At 42.0% G+C, this 20080-nt stretch overlaps 1 protein-coding gene across 1 annotated transcript in view; it reads left to right on the forward strand.

The window, feature by feature from the left end:
* Nucleotides 1-20080, forward strand: part of LOC137427260 (autotaxin) — a 152198-nt gene that overhangs the window by 43644 nt on the left and 88474 nt on the right. The window contains exons 10-14 of the mRNA XM_078777402.1: nucleotides 5212-5267; nucleotides 10947-11012; nucleotides 12423-12486; nucleotides 16528-16636; nucleotides 17567-17689. Coding sequence (XP_078633528.1) covers nucleotides 5212-5267; nucleotides 10947-11012; nucleotides 12423-12486; nucleotides 16528-16636; nucleotides 17567-17689 — 418 coding nt within the window. The remainder of the gene's footprint in view (nucleotides 1-5211; nucleotides 5268-10946; nucleotides 11013-12422; nucleotides 12487-16527; nucleotides 16637-17566; nucleotides 17690-20080) is intronic.

The raw sequence follows: 20080 nt of genomic DNA on the forward strand, positions 1-20080 counted from the left end.
GGTATCACATATTAGCATATTCATGCAGATGACACGTTTACATATTTGTACAGGTATCATACATTAGCATATGTATACAGGTATCATATCTACCACATAAAACACAATGTGTGTTTGTGTGTGTGTGTGTGTCTGACCAAAGACCAAAATACCCAAAGACCCACCCAAAATACCCTGTAGACTGTTAAAGACACAAAAGACCATGAAGACCCAGAAGATGCCAAGGACCCAGAAAACCTCAAGGACTCTGAAGACCCAAAATACCCTGAAGACCCCAAAGACCCAAACAACAGAAAAGACCCTGAAGAACCAATGGACCCCAAAGACCCAAATTGACCCTGAAGACCCAAAAGACCCCAAGGATCCAAAATACCCCAAGGATCCAAAATACCCCAAGGATCCAAAATACCCCAAGGATCCAAAAGACCCAAACAACCCCAAGGACCCAAATGACAAAGAGGACCAAAAAGACCCCATGGACTCAGAAGACCCCCAAGGACTCTGAAGATCCAAAATACCCCAAAGACCCAAAACACCAAAAATACCCTGAAGACCTAATGGACCCCAAACATCCAAAATACCCCAAAGGCCTAAAAGTCCCTGAAGACTGTTAGACCAAAAAGACCATGAAGACCGAAAATACCCCCAAAGACCCGAAAAACCCTGAAGACCCTAAATACTCAAAAGACTAAAAAGACCCTGAAACCCAATGGACCCCAAAGACCCCGAAGACCCAAAAGAGCCTGAGGATCCAAAAGACCCAGAGTATCCAAAAGAGCCAAACAACCCTGAGGACCCAAATGACCCAGAGGACCCAAAATACCACAAGGACTTAGAAGACCACCAAGGACTCTGAAAATCCAAAATATCCCGAAGACCCAAAAGACCCCAAAGACACAAACTACCCAAAAGACACTGAAGACCCAATGGACCACAAACACCCAAAATACCCCAAAGACCAAAAAGACCCTGAAAACCCAAAAGACCCTGAATACTGTTAAAGATCCAAAAGACCATGAAGACCCAAAATACCACAAAGACTCAAAATACCCCAAAATACCCTGAAGACCCAATGGACCCCAAAGACCCAAAATACCCTGAAGACCCAAACAACCCCAAGTACCCACTGACCCAGAGGATCCAAACGACCCAGAGGACCCAAAAGACCCCAAGGACACAGAAGACCCTCCAAGGACTCTGAAGACCCAAATACCCCAAAGACCCAAAATACCCCAAATAACCAAAAGACTGAAAATATTCCAAAGAAAGACCCAAAATATTCCAAAGAAAGACCCAAAAGATCCCGAAGACTCAAAAGAGCCTGAGGATACAGAAGACCCAGAAATCCCCCAAGGGCTCTGAAGACCCAAAATACCCAAATACCTAAAAGACCCCAAAGACCCAAAATACCAAAAGACCCCTGAAGACCCAATGGGCCCCCAAACAACCAAAATACCCCAAAGACCCAAAATACCCTGAAGACTGTTACAGACCCAAAAGACCGAAAATATCAAAAAGACCCTGAAGACCGAAAAGACCCCGAAGACCCAAAGGACCCAAAGATCCCCCAAAAAACCGAAGACCAAAAATATTTTAAAAAACCGAAGACCAAAAAGACCCGTAAATACCCCCAAAATCCAGAGCGATGACCCAAAATACTATAATGACTCAAAAGACCTAGAGGACCCAAAAGACTCAAATGCCCCAAAAGATGCTGAGGACCCAAATGACCCAGAGGACACAAAAGACCCCAAGGATGCAAAATACCCCATGGATACAAAAGACCACAAGGACTCTGAAGATCCAAAAGAAGAGTAATTATGCCTCTTACATTGGAATTGTAGACGGTGACTTGCAAACTGAGCCTCAAGGTTGGTGTGCAGAAGCGGTCTTTTTAAAATCACAATAAATACAAGGCACAGGGAGGTGAAATTTGCTGCACGTGACGTGCAAAGTGCGAAGAGTAAAACGAGTCTTCATTTACGTCTGTAGGATGTGTAACAAATAAAGATGATATAAGCACACCTGAAACTAGGCCCAGACTTCAGACTTTGGCATGCTCACGTGGCTGTATCGTCAAAAACTGCTCCAACCCGTCATTTTTGACGGGCTTTATACCAGTACTCGTAGTAACATATTCATGCAGGTGTCAAATAATCATGTTGATATCCATGTCACATAGGTGTACCGTAGTTGTCTTGCAAATCAGGTGCTCTTGTGGGAAATTCTCCCAGCTGAAAAGAGGCGTCCCATGGCATGTGGTAGGATAGCGTGCATATGTTTTCAGCATTTTGAACCTGGAATTTGTTGTGACTTTAGGAGTGAATGTCAAATTTAAAGGATTTTTTAATGGGATATTTCCCGCCACAAAGCCAGAGGGACACTTGTGTGGGGGCTACACAAAGAAAACAAAAGCAGAACCAGCCCCTTGGATTGAAACAAGACAAATGTAAAAAGTTGTCTCTTCAACATAACAACAACAACAACTTCTTCACAGAACAAAAAGGGCTGGGAGGGGTGAACTAGTATACTTCGAGACAACAGGGCCTCTATCCCCATTAATTTTGCTTTTTTTCTTATAATTCCATGAGAATTACCTGTAACACCTTTCCATTGAAATAATTTGAAATAATTCCATTGAATGAAAACCACATTTCCAATCTGGCCTCCAAAGCCAGTCGCCGACTGGGCATCCTCCGTCATGTGAAGTCCTTCCTTGGCACACCTGAGCTCCTCACCACATACAAGGCTTTCATCCATAGCTCAATGGAATACTGTTCTCCCCTATGGGCTGGTGCTCCTGCCTCACACCTCTTTCGGCTACACGCTGTTGAAACCAAAGCTTTCACAATCATTGGAATCTCCTGCGATGAAGCTGATTGTGAGGGCCTTTCTCTCTCTCACCGCAGGCAGGTTGGTGGTCTTTCTATCTTCTACCGACTCCTCTCCGGCCTTGCCCCCCTGTTCTGGGGGGAGCTGGAGCTGGCTCATCTGATCATGTGCTTGTTAAAGTGGACATCTCTCTGACCATTCTCAGAGAGCCTCCTCAGCGTCGACGAGTCTGGCATTTCACTCAGGCCAACTGGCACGGTCTTCAAGCAGCCATCAATCATCTGGACTGGTCTCCCATCTCTACCGCCTCTCATCATCATCTCTACCGTATAAAACATCAAGGTTTTGGATGGGGGAAGATAAGAGATGGTGGTGAACAGCTGTTTTAAAAACCTGGAGGGAGGAGTGGGATTGAAGGGAGTGGGGGAGTTTGTTCCAGAGGCGGGAGAAAAGGGGAATGAAAGAGTGAAGGTGAGCAGAGAGCCGATATTTTGGCAGTTTCACCACAAGAGGGTTGCAGGCAGATCTTGTGCGACCTGAAGGAATATTGGGGGGACAGAGAGAGCTGGGGGAGCAAGGCCGGAGAGGAGTCGGTAGAAGACAGAAAGACCACCAACCTGCCTGTGGTGAGTGAGTGAGAGGCCCTCGGAGTTAGCTTCATCGCGGGAGATTCCAATGATTCTGAAAGCTTTGGTTTCAACAGCGTGAAGCCGAGCTAGGTGTGAGGCAGGAGCACCGGCCCATAGGGGGGAACAGTATTCCATAGAGCTGCGGATGAAAGCCTTGTATGTGTTGAGGAGCTCAGGTGTGCCAAGGAAGAACTTCGCACGACGGAGGATGCCCAGTCGGCGAATGGCTTTGGAGGCCAGCTTGGAAATGTGGTTTTCCCAAGAAAGATCATGGCAGATAGTGAGACCCAAAAGCTTGAGCGACAGAACTTCTTGGAGAGGATTGTTGAGAAAGTAGATGGGAGGGTTTTCAGTCGGTCTTTTCGGAGAGACATAGTAAGAGTGTGAGATTTGTCAGGATTGAAAAAACGTGGCATTAGGCCTTGCTCAGTATTACTCACGGCCCTGATTTTCGCACCGCCGGTGCTTAAAATTGTGATATAACCAAAACAGCATACCGATGTGTATCATTTCAGACAGTCATGATTTTAAGGTTACATGGTAGAGTTTAGAATCAGACTCCTTTCTGGGATTATACAGGGTTAAAAGGTCAAGATCGGTTACAAAATTGAGGATTTTGGTTTTCCGTGAGTGTTTCAAACGGTCCAGACAAGATTTGGTAAAATGACACCTTACCACAGCCCTTACATACTGTACAGGTAGACATTTGTCTGGTGTCTTCCTTTCAATTTAACAGCGATCAAAGTTCCAAATCGGTCACCTGGAGTCTAAGGTCAAAATCGGAAGTGAAATTATGGTTTCCGGCCTGCCGAGTATTTGTAGCAAAACCAATCCAGACAAGAATTGACACAAAACTACCTTGCTATAGTTCCTACAGACTTCGTGAAGCAGGTTGGTCTGATGTCTTCCTTTAACTTTCACAGGGGTCAAAGGTTAAATCGGTCATAACAATGAGGTTGGCCTGGCAAGCCTTTATATTGAAACCAATCCAGATAAGACTTGGCACACAGATACCTTGCCACAGACCCTTCCATGTAAACATTGGTTCCGTGCTTTCCTTTTGATTTGGAAGGGGTCAAAGTGGATGGAGACAGGTGGGCGAGATATTGAATTCACTTGCAAATGCTTGTGACTCAAGTTTTAAAAGATTTTTGTGTGATGCCCTGGCTATGATCTTGCACCTAGGGGGTCGGGGTGAATTTTCGAATTTTCGTATGAGAGCTATGGTAGGGGTGGGGGTGGATGAGGGGGCTTGGTGGAGGAGTGGTGGAAGGGGAATTACAACACATTCCAATAAGATGACTAGTTTATGGGACGTGTTTGGGCGCCAGTTGTTGTTGGACATTAAAAGATCATTGCTGGGGTGGCAACCACGCTGCACCAGAGTTGTAATTTGTTTGGCAACCATGCTACTCTTTGCGAATGACTGTGGGATCATTGACGTCCACCGCCGAAAATTGCTGGCAGACGGGGTCCTCCCACTTAAAGTCCATCCGACGGATGGTGCACATATGGAATGCCCCCGCTCTGTGTGCCAAACATGAGGGTGACCTTTTATCGCTGGGTTTGGGATTCGAACCAATGTTAGACAGGTCTAAGGTGTGTGCGCATACCTCGAAGTTCAGTTCTGTCACTGCATCTATGGAGTATCAGTAAGTTGAACCCAAATCATACTTTAATATAACAAATATATTATTATTAAGAATCATTCAACAGCTTTGAATAATTGTCATACATCATGTTTTGCCAGATTTGGATCACTGTTGAGAAGCAGGGGAAAAAAGCCAGTACATTCTTCTGGCCATTGTGAGTTTATCTACGTACAAGCACTCTGCACACTTGAATTTTAGTCATATACAGTATATTTAATTGATGAAACAATTCCATTACTGTATCCAGGAAACACAATGCTTGTTATTTTCTTACTTGCCTGACCGAATCGAGCACCAGCCACTCACTCCCTTTACCTCCACAACTGTCATCATTCTAAACCACAAATTTCCTCGAGTCATTTTCTGGTTATACTTATCGCAATGTGTATATATGTACATACTTATTTACATGCACATACTGTACATACTTCCAATTTTTAAGATATCGTGCTATTTTTGAGATATCTTGCTATTTTTGAGATATCTTGCTATTTTTGAGATATCGTGCTGTTTTTGAGATATCACGCTGTTTTTGAGATATTGTGCCGTTTTTGAGATATTGTGCTGTTTTTGAGATATTGTGCTGTTTTTGAGATATCGTGCTATTTTTCAGATATCGTGCTCTTTTTGAGATCTCATTCTATTTTTGAGATATTGTTTTGTTTTTGAGATATTGTGCTGTTTTTGAGATATCATGCTGTTTTTGAGATATCGTGCTGTTTTTGAGATATCGTGCTGTTTTTGAGATATCATGCTGTTTTTGAGATATCACGCTGTTTTTGAGATATCGTGCTGTTTTTGAGATATTGTGCTGTTTTTGAGATATCGTGCTATTTTTGAGATATCATGCTGTTTTTGAGATATCACGCTGTTTTTGAGATATTGTGCTGTTTTTGAGATATTGTGCTGTTTTTGAGATCTCATGCTTTTTTTGAGATATCGTGCTGTTTTTGAGATATCGTGCTTTTTTTTAGATATCCTGCAATTTTTGAGATATCATGCTGTTTTTGAGATATCTTGCTGTTTTTGAGATATCGTGCCATTTTTGACATATGCTGTTTTTGACGTATCATGCTCTTTTTGAGATATCATGCTGTTTTTGAGATATCGTGCTATTTTTGAGATATCATGCTATTTTTGAGATATCGTGCTATTTTTGAGATATTGTGCTATTTTTGACATATCATGCTGTTTTTGACATATCATGCTGTTTTTGACATATCATGCTGTTTTTGAGATATCGTGCTATTTTTGACATATGTTGTTTTTGACATATCATTCTGTTTTTGACATATCATGCTGTTTTTGAGATATCATGCTATTTTTGAGATATCGTGCCATTTTTGACATATGCTGTTTTTGACGGATCATGCTCTTTTTGAGATATCATGCTGTTTTTGAGATATCGTGCTATTTTTGAGATATCTTGCTGTTTTTGAGATATCGTGCCATTTTTGACATATGCAGTTTTTGACGTATCATGCTCTTTTTGAGATATCATGCTGTTTTTGACATGCGTTGTTTTTTGAGATATCATGCTATTTTTGAGATATCATGCTATTTTTGAGATATTGTGCTATTTTTGACATCTCATGCTGTTTTTGACATATCATGCTGTTTTTGACATATCATGCTGTTTTTGAGATATCGTGCTATTTTTGACATATGTTGTTTTTGACATATCATGCTATTTTTGAGATATCGTGCTATTTTTGACATATCATGCTGTTTTTGACATATCATGCTGTTTTTGACATATCATGCTGTTTTTGACATATCATGCTATTTTTGACATATCATGCTATTTTTGAGATATCGTGCTATTTTTGACATATCATGCTGTTTTTGACATATCATGCTGTTTTTGACATATGCTGTTTTTGAGATATCGTGCTATTTTTGACATATGTTGTTTTTGACATATCATGCTATTTTTGAGATATCGTGCTATTTTTGACATATGTTGTTTTTGACATATCATGCTGGTTTTGAGATATCGTGCTATTTTTGAGATATCGTGCTATTTTTGACATATCATGCTGTTTTTGACATATGCTGTTTTTGAGATATCGTGCTATTTTTGACATATGTTGTTTTTGACATATCATGCTATTTTTGAGATATCGTGCTATTTTTGACATATCATGCTGTTTTTGACATATCATGCTGTTTTTGAGATATCGTGCTATTTTTGACATATGTTGTTTTTGACATATGCTATTTTTGAGATATCGTGCTATTTTTGACATATCATGCTGTTTTTGACATATCATGCTGTTTTTGACATATGCTGTTTTTGAGATATCGTGCTATTTTTGACATATGTTGTTTTTGACATATCATGCTATTTTTGAGATATCGTGCTATTTTTGACATATGTTGTTTTTGACATATCATGCTGTTTTTGAGATATCGTGCTTTTTTGAGACATCGTGCTATTTTTGACATATCATGCTGTTTTTGACATATGCTGTTTTTGAGATATCGTGCTATTTTTGACATATGTTGTTTTTGACATATCATGCTATTTTTGAGATATCGTGCTATTTTTGACATATCATGCTGTTTTTGACATATCATGCTGTTTTTGAGATATCGTGCTATTTTTGACATATGTTGTTTTTGACATATGCTATTTTTGAGATATCGTGCTATTTTTGACATATCATGCTGTTTTTGACATATCATGCTGTTTTTGACATATCATGCTGTTTTTGAGATATCGTGCTATTTTTGACATGTTGTTTTTGACATATCATGCAATTTTTGAGATATCGTGCTATTTTTGACATATGTTGTTTCTGACATATCATGCTGTTTTTGAGATATCGTGCTTTTTTGACATGTTGTTTTTGAGATATCATGCTATTTTTGAGATATCGTGCTATTTTTGAGATATCGTGCTTTTTTTGAGATATCGTGCTATTTTTGAGATATCGTGCTTTTTTTGAGATATCGTGCTATTTTTGACATATCATGCTGTTTTTGACATGTGCTGTTTTTGAGATATCGTGCTATTTTTGACATATCGTGCTATTTTTGAGGTATCATGCTGTTTTTGACACATGCTGTTTTTGAGATATCTTGCTATTTTTGAGAAATCATGCTGTTTTTGAGATATCATGCTGTTTTTGAGATATCTTGCTATTTTTGAGATATTGTGCTATTTTTGACATATCATGCTGTTTTTGACATATCATGCTGTTTTTGAGATGTCATGCTATTTTTGACATATCATGCTGTTTTTGATGTATCATGCTGTTTTTGAGATATCATGCTGTTTTTGAGATATCATGCTATTTTTGAGATGTCGTGCTATTTTTGATATCATGCTATTTTTGAGGTATCGTGCTATTTTTGAGATATCATGCTATTTATGAGATATCGTGCTATTTTTGAGATATCATGCTATTTATGAGATATCGTGCTTGGGGTGGTCCCAGCGTACCGTGGGCGTTTGTGGGAGGTCCGTTGGGCGCTGTGTGAGTGGAAATGGCGCGCTTGTGAGGAAAAAGTGTGCGTTACAAAGTGAGTGTGTTACGAAGTGTGGGAGTGATACCGAGTGCGAGCGAGAATGCACGTCGGAGTGTAAGTGTACGGAGAGTGAGATGGCAGACAAGATGGGGAGAGAGGGGGAAGGACACAAACACAACATTTGAGAGCAGGGACATCGGGAGGACTTGGGGGGAGGTGGGAGAGGTATAAAACATATGAACACTGCAAGGACTCTGGGGTGAATTACCGGGGGTAGAAAAGATCAAGGTTTTGGATGGGGGAAGATAAGAGATGGTGGTGAACAGCTGTTTTAAAGACCTGGAGGGAGGAGTGGGATTGAAGGGAGTGGGGGAGTTTGTTCCAGAGGCGGGAGAAAAGGGGAATGAAAGAGTGAAGGTGAGCAGACAGCCTAGATTTTGGCAGTTTAACCATAAGAGGGTTGCAGGCAGATCTTGTGTGACCTGAAGGAATATTGGGGGGACAGAGCACAGCGAGAGCTGGGGGAGCAAGGCCGGAAAGGAGTCGGTAGAAGACAGAAAGACCACCAACCTGCCTGCGGTGATTGAGTGAAAGGCCCTCGAAGTTGACTTCATCGCAGGAGATTCCAATGATTATGAAAGCTTTGGCCTCAACAGCATGAAGCCGAGCTAGGTGTGAGGCAGGAGCACCAGCCCAGAGGGGGGAACAGTATTCCATTGAGAATTCAATATCATGCTATATGATATATATATCATGCTATATCATGCTATTTTTGAGATATCATGCTATTTTTGAGATGTGGTATTTTTGAGATATTGTGGTATTTTTGATATATCGTGGTATTTTTGAGATTTCCCTGTATTTTTGAGATATCGTGCTTTTTAAGATACTGTGCTTTTTGAGATATCATGCTATTTTTGAGATGTTGTGGTATTTTTGAGATATTGTGGTATTTTTGATATATCATGCTATTTTTGAGATATCGTGGTATTTTTGAGATATCGTGGTATTTTTGAGATTTCCCTGTATTTTTGAGATATCGTGCTTTTTAAGATACTGTGCTTTTTGAGATATCATGCTATTTTTGAGATGTTGTGGTATTTTTGAGATATTGTGGTATTTTTGATATATCATGCTATTTTTGAGATATCGTGGTATTTTTGAGATATCGTGGTATTTTTGAGATTTCCCTGTATTTTTGAGATATCGTGCTTTTTAAGATACTGTGCTTTTTGAGATATCATGCTATTTTTGAGATGTTGTGGTATTTTTGATATATTGTGGTATTTTTGATATATCATGCTATTTTTGAGGTGTTGTGGTATTTTTGAGATATTGTGGTATTTTTGATGTATCATGCTATTTTTAAGGTATCATGCTAATTTTGAGATGTCATGCTACTTTTGAGACATTGTGGTATTTTTGAGATGTTGTGGTATTTTTGATATATCATGCTATTTTTGAGATATCATGCTCTTTTTGAGATATCATGCTATTTTTGAGATGTTGTGGTATTTTTGAGATATTGTGGTATTTTTGAAATATCATGCTATTTTTGAGATATCGTGGTATTTTTTAGATATCGTGGTATTTTTGAGATATCGTGCTTTTTAAGATACTGTGCTTTTTGAAATATCATGCTATTTTTGAGATGTTGTGGTATTTTTGAGATATTGTGGTATTTTTGAAATATCATGCTATTTTTGAGATATCGTGGTATTTTTGAGATATCGTGGTATTTTTGAGATATCGTGCTTTTTAAGATACTGTGCTTTTTGAAATATCATGCTATTTTTGAGATATCGTGGTATTTTGAGATATCGTGGTATTTTTGAGATTTCCCTGTATGTTTGAGATATCGTGCTTTTTAAGATACTGTGCTTTTTGAGATATGGTGCACTATATACCCATGTAACTCCAGCCCCGCACCCTTCGGTTGTGCTTCTGATGTGGTGCCCGTGCTGCCAAGGTCAGGGCTGGAATGTGTTTTACATTTGGCCAAGGTATCAGCACACAATGATCTATTATTTTAAAAAGGTACGATGGGATCTTCAATGTCTACCAGAGGGTATAATAAAATGGGACAACCGCTGACCATTCCATTGAAAGATGCAACAACATTCCATTGTTGGACTCCACATTGAATTCCTCACGCACTGACATTTACCTTGGCTGAACCTGTTGATGAATGCATCGGATATCTTTGTAAGGGTATGCATAGGTACGTGTACTTTAGAAATCCCTCTGCTTATGTGCAAAGTGTGCTCACTGGTATTTAGAATATTGCGAGTCATGAAAGAATTCCGATTTTTATCTCCCTTTTCCCTTATTGTGTTCCTTTCTCCTTGTGCCCTTAAAGTATCATTCCTCACGAACTTCGTGTATTCAAAGTCCTCCAATGGCTTGACCTCCCAGCCAGTGAAAGGTATTTAATGCAATCTTTCACACTTCGTTTGATCATTGCCTAACCATCGCCAGGATTGCTTTCCACTTGTGTCAAACCTTTAAGCCATGGTACTATAGTTAGGAGGAGCATCACTAACCTTTCCTTGAGAACTGTGATGCTATTTATAAGCGAATTACTAGCATAAACCAGGATGTATTAGATACTGCTGTTAACTTGCTTGCTCCATCAATGTAATTTGTCTTTTTATTTCTCATTTCCATGTGTTGCACATTTTATCATTATTATATGCTACAGCATCTGGACTACTTTTTATTTTAACCCTTTGTTGTAAATCGGGTAACGTAACTGTTGTTCGAAGCAGTAAAACTGTTGTAGATCGGGTTGAAGCAGTAAACTAGCAGTAGTTGCAGTAGTTAAAGTAGTTGCAGTAGTTGCAGTAGTTACAGTAGTTACAGTAGTGGCAGTAGTTGTAGTAGTTGTAGTAGTTGCAATGGTTGCAGTAGTTGCAATGGTTGCAGTAGTTGCAGTAGTTACAGTAGTTACAGTAGTTGCAGTAGTTATAGTAGTGGCAGTAGTTGCAATGATTGCAGTAGTTACAGTAGTTGCAGTAGTTGCAGTAGTGGCAGTAGTTGCAGTGGTTGCAATGGTTGCACTAGTTACAGTTGTTACAGTTGTTACAGTAGTTACAGTAGTTACAGTAGTTGCTATGGTTGAAGTAGTTACTGTAGTTGCAGTAGTTGCAGTAGTTTCAGTAGTTAGAGTAGTGGCAATGGTTGCAGTAGTTACAGTAGTTGCAGTCGTTACAGTAGTTGCAGTAGTTGCAATGATTGCAGTAGTTGCAATGGTTGCAGTAGTTGCAGTAGTTACAGTAGTGGCAGTAGTTACAGTAGTTGCTGTAGTTGCAATGGTTGCAGTAGTTGCAATGGTTGCAGTAGTTGCAGTAGTTACAGTAGTTGCAGTTGTTACAGTAGTGGCAGTAGTTGCAATGATTGCAGTAGTTGCAGTAGTGGCAGTGGTTGCAATGGTTGCACTAGTTACAGTTGTTACAGTAGTTACAGTTGTTACAGTAGTTACAGCAGTTACAGTAGTTACAGTATTTACAGTAGTTGCTATGGTTGAAGTAGTTACTGTAGTTGCAGTAGTTGCAGTTGTGGCAGTAGTTGCAGTAGTTGCAGTAGTTGCAGTGGTTGCAGTGGTTGCAGTACTTGCAGTAGTTACAGTAGTGGTAGACGTTGCAGTAGTTGCAGTAGTGGCAGTAGTTGCAATGGTTACAGTAGTTACAGTTGTTGCAATGGTTGCAATCGTTGCAGTAGTTGCAGTAGTTGCAGTGGTTACAGTAGTTGCAGTAGTTGCAATGTTTGCAGTAGTTACAGTATTTACAGTAGTTGCACTTCTTGTTTGTTGTTGCTTCTGACTTGTTCTCTTGATGTGTGGTCTGTACATTGATGAGCCTGATAAGAAAGAGCACGTGTATGGCCCATACCATGATGAGGTAAGAATTGGGGAAGACCAAAGTATAAGAAAACCTGTATAAGGGAGAATTTATCAGGTGTGCAAGTCAGGTGGATATAACAACCACAAATAATATGCAAGAAAAGTTAATGTTCCCTTTAGGTCTTCAAGACAACTGTTCACACATCATTCCCCATCCAAAACCATGATATTCTATACCTCTGACACCCCCCAGCCCCCACCCTCTCCCGCTCTCCCCAAGCCCATCTCCTTACATTTTTCCACTTTTTCCTTCCTGAGAGTTTTGCTTCTGTATCCATCTTGTCCATCCTGTGCATCCTTCCCTACCCCTCATCCTTATCCGCATTCCTTGCTTGTTCGTCTCCTTCTGATTTGTCCCTCAGTCCTGCTGCTGGTGTTTCTCCCTCTCTTTCTACTGGTCCTATTGGTCGGTTGCGTCCTCATTCGTTCTGTGTTCTAGCTCTTCCATAAACCTTGACTTTGTAATAAAGAAAATAAAACAAAAATCCACATCACGAAAACGAAACTATCCACCATGCTTACCTGGGTCCAATGAAGAACAATTATCCATTTCCAGGAACCCAACTGATGCTATATTTCTCAGCGGCCTTGGTTTTCTTGTGTTTTAGGCCTTTATTTACTTCCCAATTTTGGTAGTTTCCACATGTTATTTCAGCCACTTCCATTTACCATCTGCTGCCATTAGTTGGCGGACGTTAAAGATCTCACGGTGTCATTCACCAAGAGTCGGTGAGTGTTCTCAAACAACCTTGATAAATTACAAATCCCTGCACTGACCTACAAGGGGCACTGCATCGGCTTTGTGCTCCCAGTTGTTTTCCCAGAAAATGATGCAACCAGCAGCCATATGCTGCATACGAAAAAGAATAAATCGAAGCCACTTCCATTGGCTTTCGGGTCCACTGCTGGGTTATCTGCTGGGTTATTTTCACCTTTTCAGCATCCATATTGTGGGGTGGATAAAAAACATTTCCTCACATAACCACTCCAATTCATTCATATTACCGGAAACAGTAGAGAGGTGGTGAAGAGGCCGGTCCAAGGCCACAGATCTTACTTGACACATTGAAAAGTGTGGCATTCACGACCTGCACCCCTCACTCTGACGCTTGTCCATCGAGTTGCTTGGTGATGGAGGGTGCTTCACGCTCTACCATCCCACAGATATTCCCATCCCACGGATGGCCAACGCCACACTTAGTGTAGTGTTTCTCGTACACTGCACTTAGTGTAGTGTTCCTCGTACACTACTGCACTTAGTGTAGTGCTCCTCGTCTCGGTTTGTCTCAAACCACTTGCACCCTTCACTCTGACGCTTGCCCATCGAGTTGCTTGGTGATGCAGGGTGCTTCACGCACCTCCAGGTCGCAGTGCTAAAATTGCTTTAACTCTTAGATGCAGGCGTCAAAAATCCTACATAAACGCAGCCATTGAGCCTCAAAGGCCCAACGGATGTATTCGTGTAATGTTTTTTTTAATAGATTTTTTTTCTTTCATATCCTTTTTCAATCCAAGTCGATGCTCATGGATGTGTCTTTGCTCAGAAAATGTGAATCATTGATCCTATTAGTTGGAAGAATCCCATACAAGTAATGAATCCTTTTTTTTTTTTGCAAATTTTTTTTTTTGTTCTTGGTTTTTAAACTTTTTTTCCTCTAAAAAGTTGAGGCTCATGGAGGAGTATTTGCTCAAAAAATATGATTCACTAATCCTTTTATTTAGAATGTATATGTCCACAACTGACAAAAATCCTACATCTATGCAGCCATTGGGCCTCGGAGGCCCCACAAATGTATTCGTGTAAAGTTTTTTAATTTTCATATTTTTGTCACTGAACTATTTGTAACCAAGTTATAGGAGCATATAATGAGGCTCATATCAAGAAAATAATGATATAACATAGTAGTACAACATCATTTATGCAGGGCCTCGAAGGCCCCAGGCCTGCATTTGTGTCGGATTTTCGGGTTATAAGTGAAGAATGAAGATTTTCCCACGAGCCTGAATGTATTTTTTATTTATTTATGTCACTGAATTTTGTGTAACAACATGAAAGTCGGTGAAAATGAGGCTCATTCCAAAAAAAATAAAATTGTACAGCATAGTTTTTGCAACAAAAAAAAACCTTGTGGGCCTCCGAGGCCCAATCACTGCATCAAAGTGTTCAACCTCCAGGTTTCTTGTTGAGTCGTATCCACATGAAATGGGCACTGCTGGTGTGGCAGAAGAATTAAAAACTAATCTGATTTATAGCAGTACTTTCTTTTTATATACAAAGTCGAGGCTCATGGAAGAGTTAAACGCAGAACAGAGCAGAAACACACCAACAGCGGGGGTAGAACACCAGAGGACCACTTTGAGGAAGAATATGACGCAAGGAGAGGGTGAGGACGACACAAGGGGGGAGCAAGCGGGAGACGAGCTCAAACACAGCAAGAAGAAGCAGAAAGAAGAGGAAAGGAAAATGGTGATGAAACTTATGGAATGAAAAAACACAAGGTGGGTGGGGTGAAGAGGAGAAAGCACAATAACCCGAGGAGGAGGTGAACAGCCATCTTGAAACCCTGGAGGGAAGAGTGAGATTGAACAGACTGCTGATGTTTCCACAGTGGGTGGAGGAATGAGAGGTGATGAGGAAAAAATGAGTGGAGATTATCAGTGAACCTGGATTTTGGGAATTCACCAGAAGTGGATTATTGGCTGAGCTCATGCACCTTACAGAAACCGAGGACGGAGGGAAGGGGAGGGGAGACAGAGCACGGAAAGGGGGAGAGGGTTCATGACCAGAAAGGAGACAGAGAGGCCAACGACCTGCCTGTGATGTGGGAGTAACAGGCCTAGAGAATCAGCTTCATCCTGGGAGATTCCAATGATTTTTGAGGGCCTTGTGTCCCATTGTCTCCATGGCATAACGATGTGAAAGTTGTGAGTCTGGGCTGCCTACCCAAAGGGGAAAGTAGTACTTATTCCATCGAGCTGTCGACAAAGGCCTTGCTTGTATTTGTATGGTGTTGGAAGTTCAAATCTACCAAGGAAATACTTGGCACGACAGAGAATGCCCAATCAGTGACTGTCTTTGGAGGCCAAGTTGGATACATGGTTTGTTGAAGAGAGATCGTCGCTATGAGTGAGGCCCGAACAGTTTAAGTGACTGAACTTCTTCAAGAGGTGTGTTAAAGAAAGTAGACGTGAGAGTACTCAGACGGTCTTTTCGGAGTGACAGAGTGAGTGTATGAGATTTGTCGGGGTTGAAAGACATATTACAAGTGCTACCAGCTCGTGATAGTATCAAGGTCTGCAGAAACGGAATAGGCCGCTGGCTGCCTATCTGAAGGATGAGAGATGCTAAAGCCAAGGGTGGAGGCATCGGTGAAATGTCTCGATGAGGAGAGGAGAGGAGAGGAGATGATCCTGGTGAGGGCCACCTGTTGACTATAAGACTCGAGGAAGTCAGTAAGCCATGCGTGGAGGTGGCCTTGGACGCCATATAAAGAGGTGGGGTGCCAGACTGTATGAAATGCTCAAGGTACAGTATGTCCAGAGAGACGGACCTAATCTCCTGTCTGAGATTGAGGGACTCCATCAATTGTTGGTAGAGCAGAAGCCGCATGCCCAGGGTAGAGTGAACTGGTCAGAAATCAAACGGATGTTCTGTCTGAGATCAGGTCATTTGAGAAGAGGAAGGAATTGATGTCACCTTTGATGATGGATACCATAAGATTTTCCTTGGAATTGGAAGTAACGTAATAGTCCGGTATGTAAGAGGATGTTTTTTGTGCCCTTTTGTAATGTAGTGGTGCGGGTTGACTTCCGGAAGTCAACTTATGGTTAGCACATGTGGATGGAGGAGAGGGACAGGAGAGAGGAGGAATATGTTAGGGGCGGGGCGGGGGGGGGGGGGGTGTGGGGGGGGGGAGTAAGAGAGAAAGAGAGAGATGGAGACAGGTGGGACTTCCGGAAGTCAACCAACATCACTTAAAATCCCTGTTGAACATTTATGTAATTTGGGTGTTTGCTCACCACTTCCTGCTCCCTTCAGATTGATCGAGCCCTTGCAGCAATCGACACTGTCGTTGGACAGCTGATGGATGGACTCAAGCAGCGGCTCCTCCACAAATGTGTGGACATCATGATCATCTCTGACCATGGTATGTTTTTCCTCCTGGATGCTCGTCTTTGCATTTCCTTGTGGTGTTCCATATTATTCATTGTTGTACATCTTACTATAATTCACCAAATGTCCGTCCGTCCGTCTGTTCGAAGGTACCGCAAAAACGGCTGAACCGATTGCAACGATATTTTGGGTTGGTAATCCTAGGACCCCCTGGAGTAAAATAGGCTATATTGTTTTTCCAAGTTTTCCAATTTTCCAGTTTTTCCAAACACGATGGAATAATATTTACCGATATGAACAGTGATGTGGCTTTTGTTGAAATTCTACGTACCAGGAGAGAGTAGATCAACTCCTGACGAACTCTTCCTATATAAACGTGTGGCTCCGAAGTAACACGGCAGCATGTGCAAAGCGACTGAGAAACAGGTGTCGCGGCCGCTTCCGTGTTACAGATTCGGCACGCACTCTTCCCACATAAACGTGCGACTGAGAAAGATGTACAGCGGCCGCTTCCGTTTTGCAGAATTCAATCTTTTTTCAAAATAGGCGCCATGTACTGTTTATGATTTATGATTTAACGGATGTTTATATGAATCGTTTAAAATATAAAAAAATCTTTCAATTTCTGATATTTTGCCTTTTCATTTGGGCTTCCCAATTGAAGCCCCGCCCATAGGGCAGGTACCGTTGCTAGTAATTGTAATTTCTGCTTTTCATCGCCACCGATATCATCTCCTTGTTCACTCATTTTTACCAACCCTTTTAAGTCTCGTATCCATTTTTGCATCCCATGCACCCGTTCACAGGTGTACTGTACATCTTGTTTTCTTTATGGACACATTACTTTATGTCGGAGGTAATTCTACCTTCAAACCCAACCACCTTTTGAGAATAAGCCTGCTTACAATAAATAGTATCATCTCACGTGTCCTAGCTGGCTGCATATTTTCTCAATGATTTTCAGGCATGGCGGCTGTGGCAAGAGAAAGGGTGGAGTTGCTTGACCCATTGCTAATGGATGTTGAAAACCTCCACCTTTACCCAGGGACCTCAGGCCGCATTCGACCACAACCACCTGATTCTTCCTGTGAGATGCATATACTGAAGGGAAAGAGATGTATTTGTAATTGGTTATGAGAATGAGATAATACAGTCGTACTCTCAACCCAAAAGCATGAAAATTGTTCTTATGGTCAGCACTAGCAAATACCACCCATCGTTCGCTGACGGGAATCCAGAGAGAGAGAGAGAGAGAGAGAGAGAGAAAGAAAGAAAGAAATGGGAGGAGAGAGAGGAGGGGAGAGGAGTGAGAAGGAGAGAGTGAAGCAGTGACATGTGGATAGAGGAGGGGGGAGAAAGTGAGAGAGGGAGAGAGGTGGGAAAGTGCAAATAAGACCTGTCGCTTCGATAAAATATGAGCAAATAAGACCAAAGCTGATCTTGCTGTAATATTTAACCCCTCGGGGATATGAAAGAAGATCACACAAAAAGGTGAAAAATGCAATCTCGTGTAAAAAATAGGTCCCATCTCCCAGTATCAGCACAGAATTGAACGAAAAGGGGTACGTTAAAACAGCATGTTCAAACAAGATAGCAATACCACCCATCACTTTCAAATAGCACGTACCAGCACGTAAAGAGCACGAGATTATAACATTGGCTTCCCTTGAGGGCATGTACCAGCATGTAAGGAGCACAATATTATAACATTGGCTTCCCTTGAGGGATGCAACTCAAACTGCAGCTGCCACCCTGTGTACCTGCTCTGGAACTGGAACTCTCCGAGGCGAAGCTTACTTTTTTAACTTTTTCAGATTTAACTAAGACAACAGAACACACGTTTATATATTGTAACGATTTTGAGAAGTGTAACGGGTTTTGAGAAGTGTAACGGGTTTTGAGGAGTGTAACAATTTTGGAGGAAGGGTAACGGATGTGAAGAGTATGGTTTTGGTATGGTAACATCCTGGTAATGTAAATAATGGTCGCAGCCGTCCTCCTAATTAATTTCATAGAACATACACGCAGGTCACGATATATCTTTTAAATAGTGTATTTCCTTATTCCATGTAGGCTAAGTATGTGTTTTCCACTAGATTGACTTTGCATTGTATCAAACAAAATAAGCGTAGGCCCTTCCAATTTCCCCAAAACCTCCCTTCCATTTGCCTTCCGCATTTTGGTCGGTTTTTCTCTTCAACCACCATTGGCCACGAGGTAAGGTTGGAGAAGAAAGGCGTGTCTCCACCTCGACAGAAGAGGGAAGGAGTGAACCGGCCCTAACAGCCAATCAACACCGCGGTGATCGACCCGGTAGGCGTGCCCTCGGAGCCGGCGGCTTGATTTCGGCCGAGGTGATAAAAGCGACTGTAAGGGACTGCTTTGCGAGATGACTGGAGATGAGCTGGAGAGGAGCAACGAGGCTGCACCAAAGAGAGGCCTTGAGAGATACGCTGGGGGATGACCTGGAAGAGGAGCGCAATCCACCGCAAGCCCTACCTACCTGCCTGCAATATCCCCTGTCGTTGGAGAGACGCGCTGAACGGAGGGAGACGGCTCCACCCCAGGAAGAGGAGCAGGTGTGCCGAGCCAGCGCGTGACGGCCGCGGATACGCGACGGAGGTTTTCCCGCCAAAACCGCGAGGGGTTGAAAGCTGCTGCCTCCGACCTTGCCTTCCTCTCAAGCAATCAACCTCGAGCCATTACCTGCCTGCAATATCCACCGTGTGAGTGTGAACGTCCTGTCCTACTCGTTTGTCTTGGGGATTAAGTAAATGAAATAGAATAAGTTAACAATGCACTGTGTGACTGCTCTTTTCCATCTATTGCTGTAAATAATATTGGTCGCTCTAAAATATTGCTTGTGTGTGTATAATAAATCTGTTCTTCCTCCAAACTCTGTCTTTCTTCTCTCTTCTTCTCTTTCGGTCGCTTTAGAGGTTTCCCAATTGAATATCTGTAGCGCGATTAGTCAACGTTCGGGTGGAATCGGGTTCTAATCGGGGAGTAACTGTTCGGACGCGGTTAAATACACCACCGCTCGGTAAAATAACATCCAAAAACCGTGTCCGTAACAATTGGTGTCGGGGAGTGAGATCGACCCGGAGCGCGCTGCACGCGCTCAAAATTATAAAGCGGACGAAATTGTGTTGTTTTATAAAACCCGAATTTTGAGATCGCGCCATGGACAATCAAGGCGATCGGATGTCGGTGGGGGAGATAGACGGGTTAGGGGTAACCCAGGAACCAGGGGAAATGTATGTGGAAGAAAGGGAGGAGGAGAGCAATGAGGAGGCGGTTGAGGGGGTGTCAGACGCGCAAAATGGCGTCCTCGCGCACGTGGGTGTAGCGGCACCAAATTTTGCCACGCCCGCGACCGTGGTAGCGCCCCTGGTGGATTCAAACCTTTTGTTGCTACAAATCGGGGCCCTTATGGACAAAATGAGGGACGAAGCGAGGGCTAATAGTGAGCGATTAG

The sequence above is a fragment of the Myxine glutinosa genome, chromosome 5 (assembly GCF_964187855.1).
Source record: "Myxine glutinosa chromosome 5, kmMyxGlut1.1, whole genome shotgun sequence".
Classification (NCBI taxonomy): Eukaryota; Metazoa; Chordata; class Myxini; order Myxiniformes; family Myxinidae; genus Myxine; species Myxine glutinosa.